This window comes from Grus americana, chromosome Z (assembly GCF_028858705.1).
Source record: "Grus americana isolate bGruAme1 chromosome Z, bGruAme1.mat, whole genome shotgun sequence".
Lineage (NCBI taxonomy): Eukaryota > Metazoa > Chordata > Aves > Gruiformes > Gruidae > Grus > Grus americana.
In genome coordinates, this window is record NC_072891.1 from 24,665,151 (window position 1) to 24,685,284 (window position 20,134).

General features: G+C 37.0%; 1 protein-coding gene across 14 annotated transcripts in view; it reads left to right on the top strand.

Moving 5' to 3' along the window:
• Positions 1-20,134, top strand: part of ERBIN (erbb2 interacting protein) — a 118,850-nt gene that overhangs the window by 77,093 nt on the left and 21,623 nt on the right. For 12 of the 14 annotated variants that reach the window (XM_054810199.1, XM_054810204.1, XM_054810202.1 and 9 more), the window contains 12 exons: positions 3,368-3,424; positions 8,384-8,447; positions 10,270-10,344; positions 11,654-11,798; positions 12,221-12,293; positions 13,404-13,533; positions 13,890-14,005; positions 15,017-15,086; positions 16,114-16,213; positions 17,136-17,257; positions 17,885-18,055; positions 18,831-19,013. In XM_054810199.1, coding sequence (XP_054666174.1) covers positions 3,368-3,424; positions 8,384-8,447; positions 10,270-10,344; positions 11,654-11,798; positions 12,221-12,293; positions 13,404-13,533; positions 13,890-14,005; positions 15,017-15,086; positions 16,114-16,213; positions 17,136-17,257; positions 17,885-18,055; positions 18,831-19,013 — 1,306 coding nt within the window. Of the gene's footprint in view, positions 1-3,367; positions 3,425-3,937; positions 4,025-8,383; positions 8,448-10,269; positions 10,345-11,653; positions 11,799-12,220; positions 12,294-13,403; positions 13,534-13,889; positions 14,006-15,016; positions 15,087-16,113; positions 16,214-17,135; positions 17,258-17,884; positions 18,056-18,830; positions 19,014-20,134 lie in introns of those variants that run through there. The other 2 variants (XM_054810208.1, XM_054810212.1) reach the window with 2 other exon arrangements.

Consider the following 20,134-nt stretch of genomic DNA (forward strand, 5'->3'; position numbering starts at 1 on the left):
CTAGAGACTTTTTACTGTGATGTTGCAATAAATTTATTGTTTAAATTTATTTTTATCTTCTTTCTCAACAATTTGCCAGTAGTATTTGCAGTAGTAGATATTTTTAGTAGTATCTAGTTGGGCATAATTTTTCACATAAATGTACAGTGATAATCAAATTTGGGACTTAATTTAGTTGCATATATGCAATTTTGCTGAAACTCCTGCAAATGCAACCTGCTATAGGATACATGTATTTCAGTCCTCTTGCCTTTATATTTTAGTTAACAATTTAAAAAAAAAAGTTCATTAGCAAAACTGCAAAGGAGGTGAAAAATAAAGAATATCTTTCTATGAAATATTTTTACATTTCCAAGGAATGACTGGGGTGGGGGGGGTGTAGCGGGGGTCTGCTACAGGCCACCTGACTGGGGGGACCGAGCAGATGAAGCCCTCTATAGGCAGATAGGAGCAGCCTCATGTTCACAAGCCCTGGTCCTTATGGGGGACTTCAGCCACCCCGACATCTGTTGGAGGGACAGCACAGCAGAGCGCAAGTAATCCAGGAAGGAAGTTCCTGGAATATGTTGATGATAACTTTCTCTTTCAAGTGACAGAGGAGCCCACGAGGAGAGGTGCCATGCTGAACCTTGTTCTCACCAACAAGGAGGGGCTGGTAGGGGATGTGAAGCTCAAGGGCAGCCTTGGCTGCAGTGACCACAAAATGGTGGAATTCAAGATCCTTAGGGCAGGGAGGAGGGTGCACAGCAAGCTCACTACCCTGGACTTCAGCAGAGCAGACTTTGGCCTCTTCAGGGATCTGCTTGGTAGAATACCATGGGACAAAGCCCTGCAAGGAAGAGGGGCCCAAGACAGCTGGCTAATATTCAAGGGTCACCTCCTTCAAGCTCAGGAGAGATGCATCCCAACAAAGAGGAAGTCAAGCAAAAACACCAAGTGGCCTCCATGGATGAACAAGGAGCTCCTGGACAAAGTCAAACGAAAAAAGGAAGCCTACAGAGGGTGGAAGCAAGAGGGCAGGTAGCCTGGGAGGAATCCAGAGAAACTGTCCGAGCAGCCAGGGAGCAGGTTAGGAAAGCCAAAGCCCTGATGGAGATTAGTCTGGCCAGGGATGTCAAGGACAACAAGAAAAGCTTCTATAGGTATGTTAGTGATAAAAGGAGGACGAGGGAAAATGTGGGTCCCCTCCGGAAAGAAACGGGTGACCTTGTTACCCAGGATATGGCGAAGGCTGAGGTACTCAATGACTTCTTTGCCTCAGTCTTCACTGGCAAATGCTTGAGCCACACTGCCCAGGTCACAGCTGGCAAATGCTTGAGCCACACTGGCGAGGTCACAGAAGGCAGGGACTGGGAGAATGAAGAACCGCCCACTGCAGAAGAAGATCAGGTTCGAGGATATCTAAGGAACCTGGAGGTGCATAAGTCCATGGGACCTGATAAGATGCATCCACGGGTCTTGAGGGAACTGGCGGATGAAGTGGCCAGGCCACTCTCCATCATATTTGAGAAGTCCTGGCAGTCTGGTGAAGTTCCCACCGACTGGAAAAGGGGAAACAACGCCCATTTTTAAGAAGGGAAAAAAGGAAGACCTGGCAACTACAGGCCAGTCAGTCTCACCTCTGTGGCTGGCAAGATCATGGAGCAGACCCTCCTGGAAACTATGCTAAGGCACATGGAAAATAAGGAGGTGATTGGTGACAGCCAACACGGCTTCACTAAGGGCAAATTATGCCTGACAAGTTTGGTGGCCTTCTATGATGGGGTTACAGCGTTGGTGGATAAGGGAAGGGCAGCTGATGTCATCTACCTGGACTTGTGCAAGGCATTTGACACTGTCCCGCACAACATCCTTGTCTCTAAATTGGAGAGATGTGGATTCGATGGATGGACCACTCAGTGGATAAGGAATTGGCTGGATGGCCGCACTGAAAGAGTTGTGGTCAACGGCTCAATGTCCAAGTGGAGACCAGTGACAAGTGGTGTTCCTCAGGGGTCGGTACTGGGACCGGCACTGTTCAACATCTTTGTCGGCGACATGGACAGTGGGATCGAGTGCACCTTCTGCAAGTTTGCCGATGACATCAAGCTGTGTGGTGTGGTCGACACGCTGGAGGAAAAGGATGCCATAGAGAGGGACCTTGACAGGCTGGAGAGGTGGGCCCGTGCGAACCGCATGAATTTCAACAAGGCCAAGTGCAAGGTCCTGCACGTGGGTCAGCGCAATCCCAAGCATGACTATAGGGTGGGCGAGGAATGGATTGAAAGCAGCCCTGAGGAGAAGGACTTGGGGGTGTTGATTGATGAGAAGCTCAACATGAGCAGGCAGTGTGCGCTTGCAGCCCAGAAAGCCAACCATGTCCTGGGCTGCATCAAAAGAGGCGTGACCAGCAGGTTGAGGGAGGTGATCCTGCCCCTCTACTCTGCTCTTGTGAGACCCCACCTGGAGTACTGGGTCCAGCTCTGGGGTCCCCAGTACAGGAGAGACATGGAGCTGTTGGAGCGAGTCCAGAGGAGGGCCACGAAGCTGATCAGAGGGCTGGAGCACCTCTCCTATGAGGACAGGCTGAGAGAGTTGGGGTTGTTCAGCCTGGAGAAAAGGCGGCTCTGGGGAGACCTTATAGCAGCCTTCCAGTACCTGAAGGGGCCTACAGGAAAGCTGGAGAGGGACTGTTTACAAGGGCCTGTAGTGACAGGACAAGGGGTAGTGGGTTTAAGCTGAAGCAGGGTCGATTTAGATTAGATGTTAGGAAGAAATTCTTTACTGTGAGGGTGGTGAGGCACTGGAACAGGTTGCCCAGAGAGGTTGTGGCAGCCCCTTCCCTGGAAGTGTTCAAGGCCAGGTTGGCTGGGGCTTTGGGCAATGTGTTCTAGTGGAGGGTGTCCCTGCCCATGGCAGGGGGGTTGGAACTAGATGATCTTTGAGGTCCCTTCCAACCCAAACCATTCTATGATTCTTTGATTCTATGACTGCTGTTAAACAGCAAGCTACTAATTATACCTGCTATATATTTCTTTTACGTTTTTTACAGATTGTATAGTTATATGATGATAACATGTACCCATAATGAATCCAGCGAAGTACTTTAAAATCTTAGGGATGAAGGAAAACAAATGTGTTCAAACAGGTGCAGAAAAACAGGCAAGATCTAGTTTGTTTGCTGCTTTACTACAACCAAACCCCAATGAATAAATGAATTTAAAATAACATGCAGATTTATGCACAAAACATATTTGTATTCTTACAGAAAAAAATATTTCAAACTTATAGATTTTTTTTTAAATTCATCAATATAAATACGTTCATAGATTACTTTTGTTATAAAATATGGTATATTGTGATAATTTGTTATGCCTTTCTGTTACAGACTAACTAAACTCCAGATATTGGAACTTAGAGAAAACCAATTAAAAATATTGCCAAAGTAAGTATGGATGACATTTATTTAAATTACTGTGGGGTTTTTTTTCTGTAGTTACACTAATAATGTAGTGACTGTTGAAAAGTAGATCACAGCTTAAAACGTGTAGCTAAGGTCTCACAAGGAACTTTCCCTTCATACTGCTGAAATGATATCTCCCTTTGGACTGACTGGTTTTCCTGTTCAGAGATTTTTTTTTTTTAAATTTTCTGTCCCTGTCCAGCTCTGTGGATTTCTGATCCACTTACTGAGCTTTTAAGTCAGCATGTGGACACCTCAGGATGATAATTCTGAGAGGTCTGATGCTGCTTGCACGTGGTATTGTGTGGCTTCCCACATGCGTGTCTGATGGCTAAGTGTCTAAGACTTAGGCATTGGTAATTAAGATTATCATCTCTAAATCAAATATTGAGTTAGAGATGCTGCTTTAGGATGACTGAGGGAATGCAATTTACATGACTTGAACACAATTTTTTTTTTGTTTAATATACTTCAGGGCTGAAGAAAATAACGACTCGTTACTGTGTTGCATGGAATCTGCTGTACTATACCTTTTCTGTAATGCAACAGGCTTGTTTAACATAATGGCAGCATATTCCTCAGGTGTGTTTTTTGTAATAGTAAAATAGTTCTGGAAAATCTAAAAGCATTTGTTTTAACAGTAAATCCAATGGGACGTCTCTCTTAAAATCTAGCATCTTTCTGAGCCCTGCCTTGCAATTCTCACTGATTTCATCAAACAAGGCCAGACTGATGGTGTTGCATTTTCTGCTGTTTCTATGAGATAGAGCAATGCTCTGAATTTTTCTGACTTGGACCCTGGAGATCTAAGTGGGTTAAGAGAGATATAAAAGGTCAATGAAGAGACAAACAGAAATCCCAAAGATGGGATGTTAATAACCAGCTGTAGAGTCCTAAATATGTTGTCGTGTGCTGTAAAAGGCATCCTCCTCTGGCAACAGAAACGGGTAAAGAGATGTACTGGTTTTAGTGCATGTAAGATGTTTTGGTGGAGAACAGGAGCTCATATGCTAGCAGAGACTTGCATGCAGTAGACTGAAGTGTGAATTGTCAGCTCTTCAAGTACAACAGCCAATTTACTTAGTGACTGTAGCTAACTATACGCCTAAGACATGACCAAGAGGTAAGTTGCATTGGAATTCCCTTTTTGTGTGTCTAGATACTGTACTGTGTTGTCTGCTGTATAAAGATGCCATATCTTTCATATCTGGAATGAAATGTATAGCATCAGAAAGTATGAATTTAAATCTTCCAAGTGTGAAGCTTTCTACTCATTCATGCGATATAAATATTCTATCCTCCATTGCTCTTTCTGCTATCACTAATTTTCAGTAGAAAAAAATTAGAGGACATGTAATTTGGAGTAGTAGCTCTGTAAATTAAGTTACTCCCAACTGAGGACCAGTAGCTATAATTAAAACTTATAGCTAATACAGATTTTGTTTATAAAATTACTCTGACTTCAATTGCCATAATTAACACTAATAGCATGAATTACATGCAATATTTTAAAAAGAGTAGTTTACGGAGGTCTGTTGTAGTGATAAGAGACATTTAAACAAATGCTGTAATGTATTTAAGCCAAACACAACTTATGTTGAAGTTGCTGGGAATTTTTTTGTTGACTTCAGTGTTTTCAGGATTTCATCCTTGCTGGAAAACTAAACAGCAGCTGTCATGAAAAAGTTCTCTGCAGCACCTCCATAAGATCTACAGTACATGCTGTGATGCCACCTTTATTATTCTCTTCTGGTACTCTTGTGGTTCAATTAAGGGAGATTAAGCTACTGAGACTAATTTTTAATTTTTAATTTATTTATTTAACCACATTAATATTCATTTTGCTACAGTGAGGCAGTGGAAACATACATTGGTTATGTATTATGTACACTGGGGAGAAAAAATTCATTGTGGTGTCCATAGTATGCAAGAGGCGAGTCTGCCTTTCAGGTTAATACAACCATGCAGCAGTTAATGTGGCCAAAAAAGACATCCATGTCCTGGCCTTAACTGTTACGTCAGAACAGAAGCTGATGTGAAATTTGAACTTACACTGTTTTCCAAACCTGAGTGTGTGTTTTAAAAGAAACATGCTGTAGAGCTTTAGACAGCGTAGAAAATCCAAAGGGTTTCTTTTGAAGCTAATAAGAAGTAGTAGTACAGGCTAATATTTTTGCTATAGAATACAAACATCTTTTCTTGTTTCCCTGTCACTCTCACCTTTTTAGTATTTTCATACTTACAGTGAATTCTTTCATATTTGTAATGAGAAATATATTTGGATAAATTTCTACAAAATCAGCTAGCCCTTTTGCTGATTTAAACATGCACATAATTTTCAACACTAAAGCATAAAGCACTTGAAAGATTGTTAATCAAAATGGGTAATTAATGCCAACACACTAAATCAACCTTGCTTTGTTGCAAATGCATCATTTTGCTTGGAGTTTATCCACAGCCAGAGACTGCAAAACTGTCAGTATTATAATGCAAACCAGCTCAGTGAAAATATTTCTACTGAAGGGAAAGCAAAAAATACAGATACTGTTTAGAGGCATTTATCTGATAGGTAGCTGAAAGTTGGAAAAATGGTCTAATGGAAATAAAAAAGTTGGGGCTTGATTTTATTTTTTTTTAGCTTCTGTTTGTTGCCTAATTGTCAACAAAGAGAGTAACCTTTTTAGAAAGAAGCAAGTTATTTGAGAGTGTAATTTCAATGATTCAGGGCCCAATCGGGCTATCACACTCACCTTGGATTGAATGCTCCTTTAAGTAAGCTGTAGTGTTAACCTTCGTGAAGCTGACTATTTACAACATCAGAATCTGAGGCATAATTTAGACTACCTGATCCCTTAGTGTTGGATTTATTTGACAGTGACTTTGTTTCAATTCAGCCTCATTCACTGAATCACATTGAACTTTTTTCATTTTGTTGGTCTTACCTGTTTTTTTTTTCTTTACTTTTAAAATCTGTATTTATTTATAAGCTGAAAATTCAGTTCAAATAAAAATCAAGGCACTGCCTTAAAACTGTTGAAATGTAAGGACTATAAAAATGTTAAAATAAGCCATTTTTTCCAAATAATAATTTATTGAAACTAATATATCAAATTCAGTTCTACATAGTTGTGATCTCCCTTAATTTACTTTTTGAGGCTGAAATTTAGATCAGCAGTGGAGTTTTGGACTGCTTTCTCTAGCAGCCCACAGTCTAGCTAACATAGCTTGAAAACAGAAGAAATCTAAAATATTTTTAAATTGAAGCCCTCAGTAAAAGTACAGCATGGTGTTGCCCACCAAGTTTTGAAAGCACAGAATGATGTGCTAGATCCTTTAAGTGAGTCTGCAGCTGCGCTTCTGGGAGTCACATTGGGGCAGATTCATTAGCAGCATACAGCACTAAAATTGGTAGTGGCATGGCCTCATAAAGCTTTGAGAAATTCAGCTTACCCAGTATTTCGGAGAGACTTACATAATTTATGTTAGAATTGGAAAATTAATTTTAGCAGTTGGCTTACTGATAGTCATCCTGTTCATGAGCTTTGAGAAATGAGGGAAAATGTGTCTCAGATTTTTCTGGAAGTAGCCTTTTCATGTATTTTTTTTCTTTTTCTTCTTTGAGACAGTGGGAATGTGAGTTAAAGACTTTCCCCTAAAGCCTGTGTATACTATGTGTGCAGTGCAAAAAATGGCTTCTGCTTTTGTCTTAATCATTTCTTTACCTACTTATGCTAAATTCCTAGTTTGTCCCCAGCATAATTACTATAAGGTAATGAAAACTAAATCTATAGACAAATGTAGAGTGTAATTCTTTTTGGAAATTATTTCATGAATAATAGTAATAATCACATTAACTTTGAGTAAATAAGGCATTTTTCAGTAGAACATAGTTTTTGAACTGTATATTCAGAACAACTGTAATAGTGTATTTGAAGAACAACTGAAACTTTGAATATCTGCATAGAGCATCTTGTGCTCATGAAGATATTTTTTAAAGATATTTGGGTTCATACATGTATTCTGATAATATAAAAAACTCTACCATTTAGAAGCTCTTATATTTAATTTTTCCAGAATTTTGTAGTATGTCCACATGATTTATATTTGAAAGTTTTAGATATTATTAATTGTTCTATGGAAAGCTATTATTAAATGAATACAGAACTTAATGCCTTGTGAGGGATTCACAACCCCTTTGAAAATATTTTTTGGGTAGTACAGCTGTTGACTGGAGTACCAATCGTGTATACCACCATGTACAGTGGTAGATTATCTCTGTGGGGTCCCCAAAGTAAACTTAAATGGAGGAAATAATTTACCAAAACACAGCTTGAAATAATGGATTTTACTTTATTTCAGTCTTTGATTTAATCTTTGCCATAAGTTGGCTTAAAGAGTATTGATGTGTCACAAAATCCCATTTAGTAATCTAATTTGTTGTAGGACTAGAGAAACAATTAGGATTACAGACCATATCATATGGAAGCAACTTTGTCAGCAGCTTGGAGAGGGAGGAAGGTGGTGTTGGTTACTGTGATTCAACTTAGGCAGTGGTCTTTGGGAGGAAAACTTGTAGTTAACCAGCCTTTGGCTGCTGAGAAGGTTTGTCGTGGCTGTAGGTGAAAAGCCGAAGCACTCGAAAGAAGAGTAACTTCACTGAGTTACTCTTTATAATAAAGATTGCTCTAGTGGTCTTTAGTTTTTGTAAACTCATTTGTAGATGAGTTGCAGTGTATTCTGTGTGACAGTCACAGTTGGCATAATCATTAATGTGTGCCTGGGTGAACAGTGTGTGAAAATTTGATCTTACTGAGATATCAGTTACAGAACAGCATCACTACTTAATACTGATTAAAGTAATATATTTATATGAATACAGGAAGATTGGATGTAACTGGTATTTTCTTAAATCTAATTCCTTATTATTCCCTTCCTGCGCAGAACCATGTCCAGACTGACTCAGCTGGAGCGACTGGACTTAGGAAGTAATGAATTCACAGAAGTGGTGAGTTTTGTCTTAGTAACAGAGCTTTGTATCTTTTATAAGTCTCTTTGTCCTTTAATCAATTTTTAATCAATATGAAAAAGTAAACATCAGCTTAAGAGTTCTGCTACTGAGCAAATATAATGTATACTTCATAATACTTTATGGAGCCTGTTAGAAAAATTATGTGCATATTCTGATGAATATGGGTATGTTTTTCATGAAGTTGAAAATAACACTCCTGTGGTATAGTGTGGTTACTGTACTGGTAAAAAAATTAATGTTAATATGTGTTTGATAATTGTTTGGCTTATAATAGATTCTAACCACTTACTGGTTATCATGTATTTAAATTGCAAGTTCAGTATATGCTGTGCATAACCTGCTTTTATTATTTTGTACAAACTATTTAGATCCAAGAGAAACTCTATTAATTTTGAGTTTGAATATTGTTCAAAATAGTATTTACAGTTGAGGTGCTCAGATTTTTCCTTCAGCATGGAACAACTTGTTTCCTGTTCATGATCTCACAGACAAATACATCTTATATTTACAATCACTTAACATCTCTCTGCTTCTACAAGTACTTACCTGGATAAAGGAATTGAGATAGAAGTGTAGTGGAACATACTGACCTGCTGTATAATAAATTCAAGCCTTTGTGTGCCACCAGTAGATCATGTGGAGCTGAACACTTGCCTAGTTGTATGGTTTGGCAGATAGGGAAGCGTATTTTAAGGAATTGTTCATTAGTATTATTTCAGCCATTAGTATTACTGCCATATTCTCATTACAGGACAGATATTCGTGTGGCAGCCTTAAATTAACGTGCCTAGGCCCATGTTAAGCCATAACACCCAGGAATGAAGTATAGGCAGAAAAATTACCTGTTGGGGTATATTTTTGGCTGATTGCTTCATCTCTCCCAGCCTTTTAGCTACAGAAGTCAACTCCTGGTAACTTATTTCATTAAGATCTTTTGGTAGAAGCACAAAAAGGTTTGAAACTGCTTCTTTTAGATAAAGATCAGTCTGAAAGGTCATCTTCAGTTAAGATTTTCTCTTGGAAAATGAATTACTGGGAGTCATGACTGCAACTTACGCAGGCATGCTGTATATTTACAGTATAACAAAATTGAGTTCTGCATTTAACTGAACTTGATTGTGGTTGTTAGGGTGCAGTAGCACCTGTTTTGTATTACTTTCTTGGGAGGGAAGTTTAAATAGGAAAGCATATGCAGCATGGATGTTTACCAAGAAGTGGCCTTTCCCTGATACGTAAGATACTTCTAACAATAAATTGTAATGGAAGCAAAATCCTGCACTTCACTTTATGGATGGAGTGGTTTGCTTGTGTCACGCAGATGCACCCTTTGTTGCTAGAAAATTAAAATTTGTTTTCCTTTTCCCCAAAACCACAAAATATTTGTGGTTTTTGAAAAACAGGTCTTCTGAGTTGATGGATTTTAAGGGTTTTTAGACCTCCTCCATGAAAGAGGGAATTATACACGTAACATTTATTTATTGTGTGCTCCAGTTGAAAAAGAATACTTTCTTTGAAAAAAAAAAAAAAAACCACCAAAAAAACCATCCAAACAAAAACCCCCACTTTCTGTAAGGATTATTTAGTGCTGTGATCAAGTTCTTAAAAAAAATTTTCTATAGTACATATTTACATTTCAAAAAGTGAGTTGCCTGGGTTTTCTTTGATGACCTAGTGAAACAAGTGCATCTAACAGCCATGACAAGACATTACTTAAAATTGCAATAGATGAATCACTGAAGTTGTTTTTGCCTTTCACTATTTCTGTATGAAGTTTTTAAAAAATGGCTTCCCTTTACAGCCTGAAGTACTTGAACAACTGAGTGGGCTAAAGGAATTTTGGATGGATGGTAATAGACTAACACTTATTCCAGGGGTAAGTCTTTTGACTGTGTTAAACATTTAGTATTTTAATTCACAGTGGTATTTGCTTTGTTAGCTATCATATATGTTAAAGTTGCTATGTAATTTTAATGTTGCTTAGAGCCAAAAGGCTAAATGCCATTTAAATGCTTAACTAGTCTGCTTAGAAATTGTCACTGATCATAGGAGTTGGGTACACTGCTTTTCTTTCATTGAAGTTAATAGTTCTCATCTAAAAATTATATTCCAATTCAGGAAAGGGGTAAAAATCCCCTATCAAATCCTGGATCAAATTTAGGGTTGACTGGTCGTTCTAAAAAGGGATTTTTTTGTGTTAGACAGCAAGCAGGAATTTACAGGATAAATATGTTGTGTGAATTTTTACTGTCACAGCTCTAAAGCAAGCAATGCCTGTTCAAGTGCCGTGTATACAGGGTATATAGCCAGTTCCTGAGAAAATGTTCTATTTACTTCTTCGGGGTTCCTGACATCTCTCAGAATTCCATGGGACCCAGACCTGTTATTGCAGAACTTGTGAACCTGTGCTTATGTTCTAGTAAATGAATATTTGAAATTTGGGAAGCAGCCGGTCTGTTTACAGACTTGAAATCACTACCAGTCTTCTGACGTGAGGCTTTCTTGCCTTATGAGGCAGTCTTCTCTATTGTCTTTCCTCACTTCATCTAATTCTTCCTTGAAGAGTTGAATGGATGTATTAAACATTCCTACTTTATAGTAAAAGTAAAACTGTAGTTGTGAAAGTGACTGCATCTTCCCTGTGAAGATTTTAGTAGTGTGCACAAATCTTCAAGCTTATTCTTGGTTCATATGGAAAGGTAATACAAGCTTATATTTTGGCTTGTTTCTTCAGTTTAGTACAATTAGGGATTCATTGTTGTTGTTTTTGAGGTTAAGCAGGATGCTGTTTTACACAAAAGGCAAAAATAAGCATTAAAAGCTTTACTGGAGCCTAGTGATGTCCTTACGTTATCTATCTCTGTCTGAAGTCTGTTCTGAAGCTTCAGTTATTTAAGTCACAGTAACTGATCAAACCGTAGAATTTGCAGCAGACTGACTTTAGAGACCTGCAGAATTAATGTGGTATGTTTGTCTGTGTGAAAAAACATAAACTGTGTGTATCTGCACAAAATGTTTCGTTATAAAGCTCGGATATTATGCATAAAATTGTATTTCAGCGCTATAAATAGGTTTTCTCTTTTCCTCTGGCATTACACTTGGAGAGACAGTTTGTTGTCACATCTGCTGGATTTTTTGTTTTGAACTTGCACTTTCTAGAATGCATTTTTTTCTCTTGCTTTTAGTTTATAGGCACTTTGAAACAACTGACCTACTTGGATGTTTCTAAAAACAACATTGAAGTAGTTGAAGAAGGTATTTCAGGTTGTGAAAGCCTGCAAGACCTACTGTTATCCAGTAATTCCCTTCAGCAACTGCCAGAGTCTATTGGTTTGTATTTTCCATTAATTCATGTTCTTCAATGCTTATAGTTTAGACAAAGAACACTTGAAAATAGACAAATGCCATTTTAGATCCAAGTTTCAATTGATTTAAAATGCCAGTTTTGGATAAAGCTGTAATGTGTAGCTGAATAATAAAATTTGGTTTTGCCCATTCTTAAAATTTATACAGTAGTTTGTAAATGGATGAAAAAATACTTTTTTTAATTCCTCGTCCCATGGCTGTCACATGGTAAGCTGGCAAACAAGTTCTGTAAGCTCGTCTGCTTATTTCCTTAGGTGTATAGACTATAGGCATGCCAGGGAATGCAGAAGATGTGGTTGCTTGCCCATAGCCTTTTTTTCCCTAATTAAAATTAAGCCCAATGAACTGAAATGTCCTTTTTGATTTACTTGTTCATTTTATTACAGGTTCCCTGAAGAAGGTAACAACACTTAAAATTGATGAAAACCAGTTAATTTATTTGCCAGACTCCATAGGAGGGTAGGTATTTAATCTGAATAAAAGGTTGAGCTGCTTTTCTGCACACTTTCCTATAACAATGGCTCCTCTTTTGGAGGGTTTTAAAACTACTTGATTTAATTTCTTCTACGTGCTAATATCTTAATAAAATTGAAAACAAGTGTTTTCATACCTTCTAGTTTACAGCATGTATATTCTTTTATGTATTATTTAATATCAAAAGACCTATATTCCTCACTTATTAATGCAGCCACCAGTCTATACAAGAAAAATTGAATGTGAAAGAAATCAAGATGTTTAAAAAGACAGTCAGCTGCCTGAAAGTTTTTTGTTAGTACATAGCTGTGGTAAATGTTGCAAATGATTGAACCTCTATCAAAAAGCTTGTCAAAAGTGAATTTGACCACACACGCACACACACATTTATCTTTTTTTATATTAGAAAGACAATTTTCACCTGTTCATCAACAGGTTTTTTTAAAGTGTAATTTGGTGTTCAGCAATTTAATTTAAAACTCGCAATTGATGACAAAAATAATTGGTTCAGAATTAAGTGCTATACAAATGAAGGGTATTTGCTCCAATTTCTTTTCTCCTATTACAATTAATGTAGGTTATCTTTTGTTGTCAGAATTTACAAAATACTTCTTCAATGCCAGATTCTTAGGTTCACTGGCTCTAACTCTTGAAATTCTTTTCTTGTTCAGAAACTGCACTCAGCTCCTGTTCGGCTATGATCTGTCCCATTCTGAATGCTTTTATGCCTTGCACTAGCACATTTTCATGTAGTATACAAACATTTGATGTTGCTGACGCCCCTGTTTTTACTGAATGTTCTCTTATAAGGACAGCGTAAAGAAGATTTTAAAAAACAAACAAAAAACTGCCAACAAAAAACCCCCCACAATCAACCAACCAACAAACAAAAAACCCAAAACACCTTTTAGGCAATTAGTAAAGTATTTTTCTTGAATTTGAATTCCCTTGGGCTTCAGAGTTTTATTTTGAATTACATTTGAGATTTGTAATTAAGTGTGGTATTAACTTCATTTAAACTTAAAGTATTCAATTAATGTTGGATGAATTAACCTGCATGGAGGAGTAATTTTATTTTATTTTTTTTTTTTTTAGGTTAATATCAGTGGAAGAACTGGATTGTAGTTTCAATGAGATTGAAACATTGCCTTCGTCTGTTGGGCAGCTCTCTAATATAAGGACATTTGCTGCAGATCATAACTTTTTAACACAGCTGCCATCAGAGGTATGTATTTAATTACAAAACTGTAAGATGAATTTTTAATGTATTTTAAACTATAAAACCTTTACAACTTTTGGATAACAAGTTGTTAATTCTTGAGTAGATTTTCTTCATGTGTGTTTTTAAAGGAGGGTATATACAAATATACAAGTTTTCAAATAATGAAATTCTGAATTTTTTTTAAGCAAGAAGTAGAAATTTGCTAGTGTATTGAAACTAAAAGAAGGTTTAATATGTAAGAATAAATCTAATTATACTTTACAGGCAAAATTACCTATAATACTAATTGTTTTAAAACTAAAAGTTTGCATATTTAGAGTTATAAAGATGAATTAATTCTTCGGGGGGTTTTTTTTCAGATTGGAAACTGGAAGCATGTAACAGTGTTGTTTCTGCATTCTAATAAGCTTGAATTTCTCCCTGAAGAAATGGGTGATATGCAGAAATTAAAAGTCATCAATCTGAGTGACAATAGGTTTGTGAATGCATTTATTTAAGTAGGAGTTGTATAAAATGCAATAATAATGTGGAGGTATTGTTATGAATATATTATGTTATCTTTCCTTATCTCATGCATAGCTTAGAAGCTGACTGAGATGCATGTATTTAATGTATTATTGTTGTATTCTGGATCTTGCAGTTCCATTGTATTAAGCCATCTTTATTTTAATGACTTGGCACATGGCACATGCATTGAAGCACAGCTTCAATACATTCACGATTGTTAGCATGTATTTTTCTGGGGAATTAGTTTGGTTAGTTTCATAAAACTTTTGATTCTTACTTAAAAGTTACTATCTTCCTGTATTGCATATGGAGGACACAAAACAGTATCACAGTATAGTGTAAAACACTTGAGTGTGCTGGAGAAGGGAGGAAGGAAAGTTGTGTTTTATTAGAGCTGGTCCTTAAAAACTGACAAAATGTTTCTGTTTTGGGAATTGCTAATTAATAGAATTGAAATATATTGGGAGAGAAAAGTCTAATGGAGCTCTCCCTCCTGTTCTGCCAATCCAGCTTCTCGGTACTCCATGTGTACCCAAGGCATCCCCTTTCCAACACATGTATCTTGGAAAAAACCTCAACAATTTTCAGACGTAGCACTTTTTTCTTAATTGGTGTGCATGTATATTGAAAGATAAAATGATGAGGATTTAGATTCATTAATTCAGGTTAATTGTCTACAAAATTGTATTTCTGAGTTAAATTCAAGTTACATAGTCACTTTTTTTTAAGCTACTTGCTAAACTGGGCAGAAACGTTCTTTGCTTGCTTGTCTTGCTGTTTGTTTTTGGTTTTTTTTTTTAATTCCAGGTATAGCTTTAAATCTAAATTAGATGCTGTTGCCTTTCAGCTGTTAATAGTTATTTAACTATACCTGTAAATGTCCTTTTTAAACATTTTTACAGTCTAATGCAGGATTGTTTCTTAACAGTCTTAACAGTCTTGATAAGTGTACTTACATAAATTCTTATTGTAATTACAGACTGAAGAGTTTGCCATTCACCTTTACAAAACTGCAACAGCTCACTGCTATGTGGCTATCAGACAATCAGGTGAACTTTTTTAAAATTAAAAATAGATTAGTGTTGACTTTATTCCTAACAGAATTAAAAAGTACAGAGCCATCTGTCAAATAATGAGACCTGGTACTGTGTATATACATCAATACTTCCTTGACATTACTATGTCAGTTCTCCTGAAATAAACAACACTGAGCCTACCTGTCTATGGAGACTTTCATACTTCTAGCAAAGTTCTGTGCTGTTAGGAAATGCCATTTAACAGATGTTGGGGTGTTTGTTTTGTTTTGTTTTTCTTAATTCAGGCTTGTTTAAACAGGAGGGTTAGTACTTGATAAGTTAGTACTTGAATGTGTAGCATGCTGTTTCTTCCATAGCTATACCATTGGGGAAACTTAGCATGCCTTTTTTTGAGCTAGGTTTCTTGCCACACCTTGAACTCTGTGACTGTCTGACTTTCAAGCGGCTAAGCAGTAGCTCATGTGCTTGTGGCTTGTATTTTTGCTGCGTGTTGAAGCCCTCTGTACCGTGCTGATTTTCTGAACAGCAGTAAGGTGTACAGGGCTGCAAGAAATCCACTAGCCTCAGATGTAGTATAATAAAAGCACTCTTACTAATACAGTAATTTCGAGAATCCGCTGCCCTTTTTTTAATAAGAGGTGGGGGATATTCAATCTGGTGTCAATTAGAAAAACTGAGTACAAAATTTTTCTTTTTATGTGATTGTCTGCAGCTGGCAAAATATATCTGTGTATTCCAGATCAGCCTGCTTTGGGGTAGTAATAAGTCCTAGCAAGAAACTGGGCTGTTTTTTGAATATCCAGTGTTTGCTTTTCTCCTAAAGCTGTTACTGAGTTTCAGTTCTCAGTCAAAGCCAGTCGTCAGTCAGTCAGACATGTTAATAACTTCATTTTGTGAAAATTATTCAGAGGAGAAATGGTTTAATACAAGGCAGAGTAGTCTTCAAAGTAATGGGACAGGCAAGCTCTGTGATATGTAGATCATATTTACTTTTTTATATATATTCTCATAACATATCCTCCTTTCATTTGCTTCCTAGTCTAAACCACTTATCCCTCTTCAAAAAGAAGCTGACCCTGACACACAGAAAACAGTGCTTACTAATTACATGTTCCCCCAGCAACCAAGGACTGAGGATGGTAAGAATTTCTGAAATACCTTGTCAGAATGCTCACTTTTGAAAATAATAATGGGAAGACTGTCTGGCTACTACGATTTTCACTAGAAAATACTTAAATACAAGTTTGAATTAAACTTGTAAATGATGAAGAGTTACATCTGAAGAATGAGAACAGTAACTTAATGTGCTCTGCATATTGCTAAATTCTAGATGAAACTGTTCCAGTGAGCGAGGTGAGAAATGGACTGGTGAGATTGCATTCTGTGGTGGTCACAGTGTGACACCCTTTTTCATTCTGGTAGAGCTTAATGGTTTGGGGTGAAATTCTCCTTAACAGGTGTCTGCTTCAGACTGACTGTTTTAACAGAATGTTAGACAAAATGTTTCCTCCACTACCAAGTACAAATTCTACCTTAAATTTTAGATGCTTTAGTTTTCTCCAGGGTTAGTAATAATGCAGGTTTTTGTCACTGAGTCATTCTTCATTTTAAAATTTTCATTAAATGAAATCAGGTGAATGCTCTTATACATGCCTAATAAGACTACCTCACTGAATTCAAGCTATAGAAATCTATAGTATAATTTACATGTGTGTATATATATAGACACATATATACTTATTTTTATATTTATATATATACATGAATAAAAATACTTCGCAGCAGAGTTCTGCTGAAAATTTTCAAGTGTGTTAAGACTAGTATACAGCTGTGTGTATAAAGTTTTTTACTTTACAGATTGGGATTTCACTATGAGGAAAATACAGCCAAGTTCATAGAGCAGTGGCAATGCAGCTAGTCTTCAATTAATGGTGCTGCTAGTCTCTTACCTTTTAAGAATGCATACAAAAGCACACCAATCCCATCCAAGAGAAAAAAAAGAGGATTTTTATTTTGCATAATGTATCCTATTCTTATAAGAGACTCTTTTTTTTTTTTAAGTTATGTTCATATCTGATAATGAAAGTTTCAATCCATCTCTGTGGGAGGAACAGCGGAAACAGCGTGCTCAGGTGGCATTTGAGTGTGATGAAGATAAAGATGAGAGAGAGGCTCCACCTCGGGTTAGTATTGAATTTATTTTTGAATACTTGGTGCTTCCCTCCCTCTTATGCCCACCCCTGAATCCCATCATTTTCCTTCCTTTGGCTGTAGATTTCACTCTGCTGAAGAAATCAATTCTTCAGTTATTGTTTAAGAGTATCTAACAGGATGAAACACCACGTTTTGGGTGGATTGGGTTTTTTGGGGGGGAAGGGGGAGGGGAGGCATTGTTGGTTTGTTTGGGGCTTTTGTTTGTTTTTCCCCCCAGATCATTTAAAGTACAGCACAAAGGAAAAACTCGCAGCTCATGTAGGGTATAACTAGGAGACTGCCTGTCTGGTGCTGCCATGGAGAAGGATAGTGGGGAAACAATTCTTAATCCTGATTTTTCTTCAAGTAAATCACAGTTCTCATAGTTCGTCCTGCTTGCAATCAATGGACACATTTGGGGAGGAAGGGGGGAAGTGATTCATAATCTTGCTGGCTTTTGTGAGCTTAAGTCTGCATCAGTCCAGGTACACTTAAACACTAAAGTGGAGATCCTAGATTGTTCCATGCTTTGTCCCAATTCATTGTCTATTTTAAAGCTGATCTTTTAATTATGGCATTTAATTAAATGTAGAACATTATTGCTTTTTGATACACAGGAAGGCAACCTGAAGAGATATCCAACTCCGTATCCTGATGAATTGAAGAATATGGTCAAAACAGTCCAGACAATTGTACATAGGCTAAAGGATGAAGAATCTACTGAAGATATTGCAAGGGAGCCAAAACGAGAAGGCCAGACGGTTTCTGTAAAAGATGTGGGGGTAAAGGTTAGAGATAATATTCTCTTCTGACTTTGCAAGAACTTCCAAAGATCTAGAGTGTCATCGATTCCTTTTAATTCTCTTCTCCCTTCCCACTAATGCTTTAGCAAGAAAAATTGCCAGATTAAAGAACAGAATTTACCTCTTCACCATCTAAAGAAGTATGTCATAAATGTTGGGTTTGCAGTAGCAATTTTCCTGACACTAAGAACAAGGGAAGTGACTTGATTCTCAGGCAAGTGCAAACTATGGATGTGTTAAGGAGCTGGATGCTTTGGTTTCTGGAGGACAGGTATCATCTTTGTCATCCTCTGATCCTCTTTTATCTGTCAGACTTCACAATGAAAATTGGGGTAATCTCACTGCTGCCCCCGTGACTGGAGGTTTTACACGATAAGTTGGGAAGCCAATCATAGCAAGTTGACACAGGAGTCAGGAGTCTCTAACAGGCTGATGTAGTGTGATAGGACTACTGTTTGGTGCTGACGTGCCTTGTTGTAGGTACTCTTGGCCTTTTTTTTATTTAACACGACATTTAATGGTGCAAATTGACCCCAATAAGGAAGAGAGTCAAACTGATTGACAAAGGGTAGGGACTCTACCTCAGTAATCTGCAGTGATTTCTCTGCATTTTATACCTGGTGCATTTCATTCTTTATAATTTCAAAGCTCAGATTTTCCATTCCATGGTTTCTCAAAATATATAATGTTAAGTCTAAATGTCATATGTTACTGAAAACCTTTCAAGATGTTTTTTGTGCTAATGTTCTTAATACTGTAGACTTCAGAAATTGCTTCAATAAAGAATAAAGCAGATGAGAGAAAGCAGTATTCAGCAGGAAGCTCTGTGCAGAAGCCTACTGAACCAGAAGCAGAGCACAGCACTGCAAATTCACAGATGACTGCACTTGTTAAAACCTTGCAGAACACGAAAACAATTGTCAACCATGAAGACACGCTCGAGGTATGGCATTGTGATGAACATCATAGCAGTCAAAGAATTGTGCTGGTGGTGTATTGAATTTGTTACTCTGGGAGATGAAAATTCATGTTGACAATAGCAGAAAATTCCCATCTCTAAGTGCTATAAATACAGATGGTTTGCAATGCAATATTTTTCTTACTTCAGATTATATTAAGTAAAAGTTGAAATAGCTAATAAAATGTTCATAATGCAAGATACATGCATTTAAAGAAAAATTGAGCAAACTTGATTAAAAGTTGACCTAAGTATCAAACTGTGAATAGACTCTCAGAGAATTTTCCAGGTTTTGCTTGATCATCAGTTCTTCATTAAATAATCGATTTTAATTGTCACGGAAATGACAAAATATCTGATTAGTGGGAACAATCACAAACTTGTATATCCAAGTGACTGTGCACATTCATTTCAAATGAAAAGTGGGCTTAAAAATATGTATTCCTCTGTGTTTATTAGTGAGCTGTCATGAATATGAATTGGATTGTATTTACCTCTTATAAAGAGTCAGAGATTTTAAACTTCTAAACTCTTCGTACATCTCTCTGACAAACATAATCTATTTGTTTATTTAGAATGTTTTAGACTTGTGAAAAATTTTGGAACTTCTCTCTTAATCAGTTGCCAGTCACAACCTGTAAAATGCTTTTTTCATAGTTTCACAAGCAGATTATTTTTGCCTGTGTTATATCATACTTTTGCTGAAGAGACTTTGTGATAAACGGTTGTGGCTGTTGCTGGCTATTACCCCACTAGTGTCTTCCTGCTTCTACATACTTTCTGAAAATACTGGTTTTGACATTTTTATTTAGTTTAAAAACATAATTTCGGAAAATCATGTTAGTTGTCTAACAATAGTGATGGCAATTCTTTGTAGCTGGCTGTATGCCAGTAAGTGAGGCAGCACTGTGTAGTCTATCAGGGATAGTGAATTCCTTACTTCCATGTAATAACCTACTGGTAACTCTGTTGCAGTTGAATCCAGGTATCCAAACTTTGCATGTGTGTAAGTTTTTCATTTCACCATTGATTACACTTGTATGTCACATCCAAGAGGAAAGGCAGTCTGAGGAGTTTGTCTGTTTTGATTGCACAGATGTTTATAT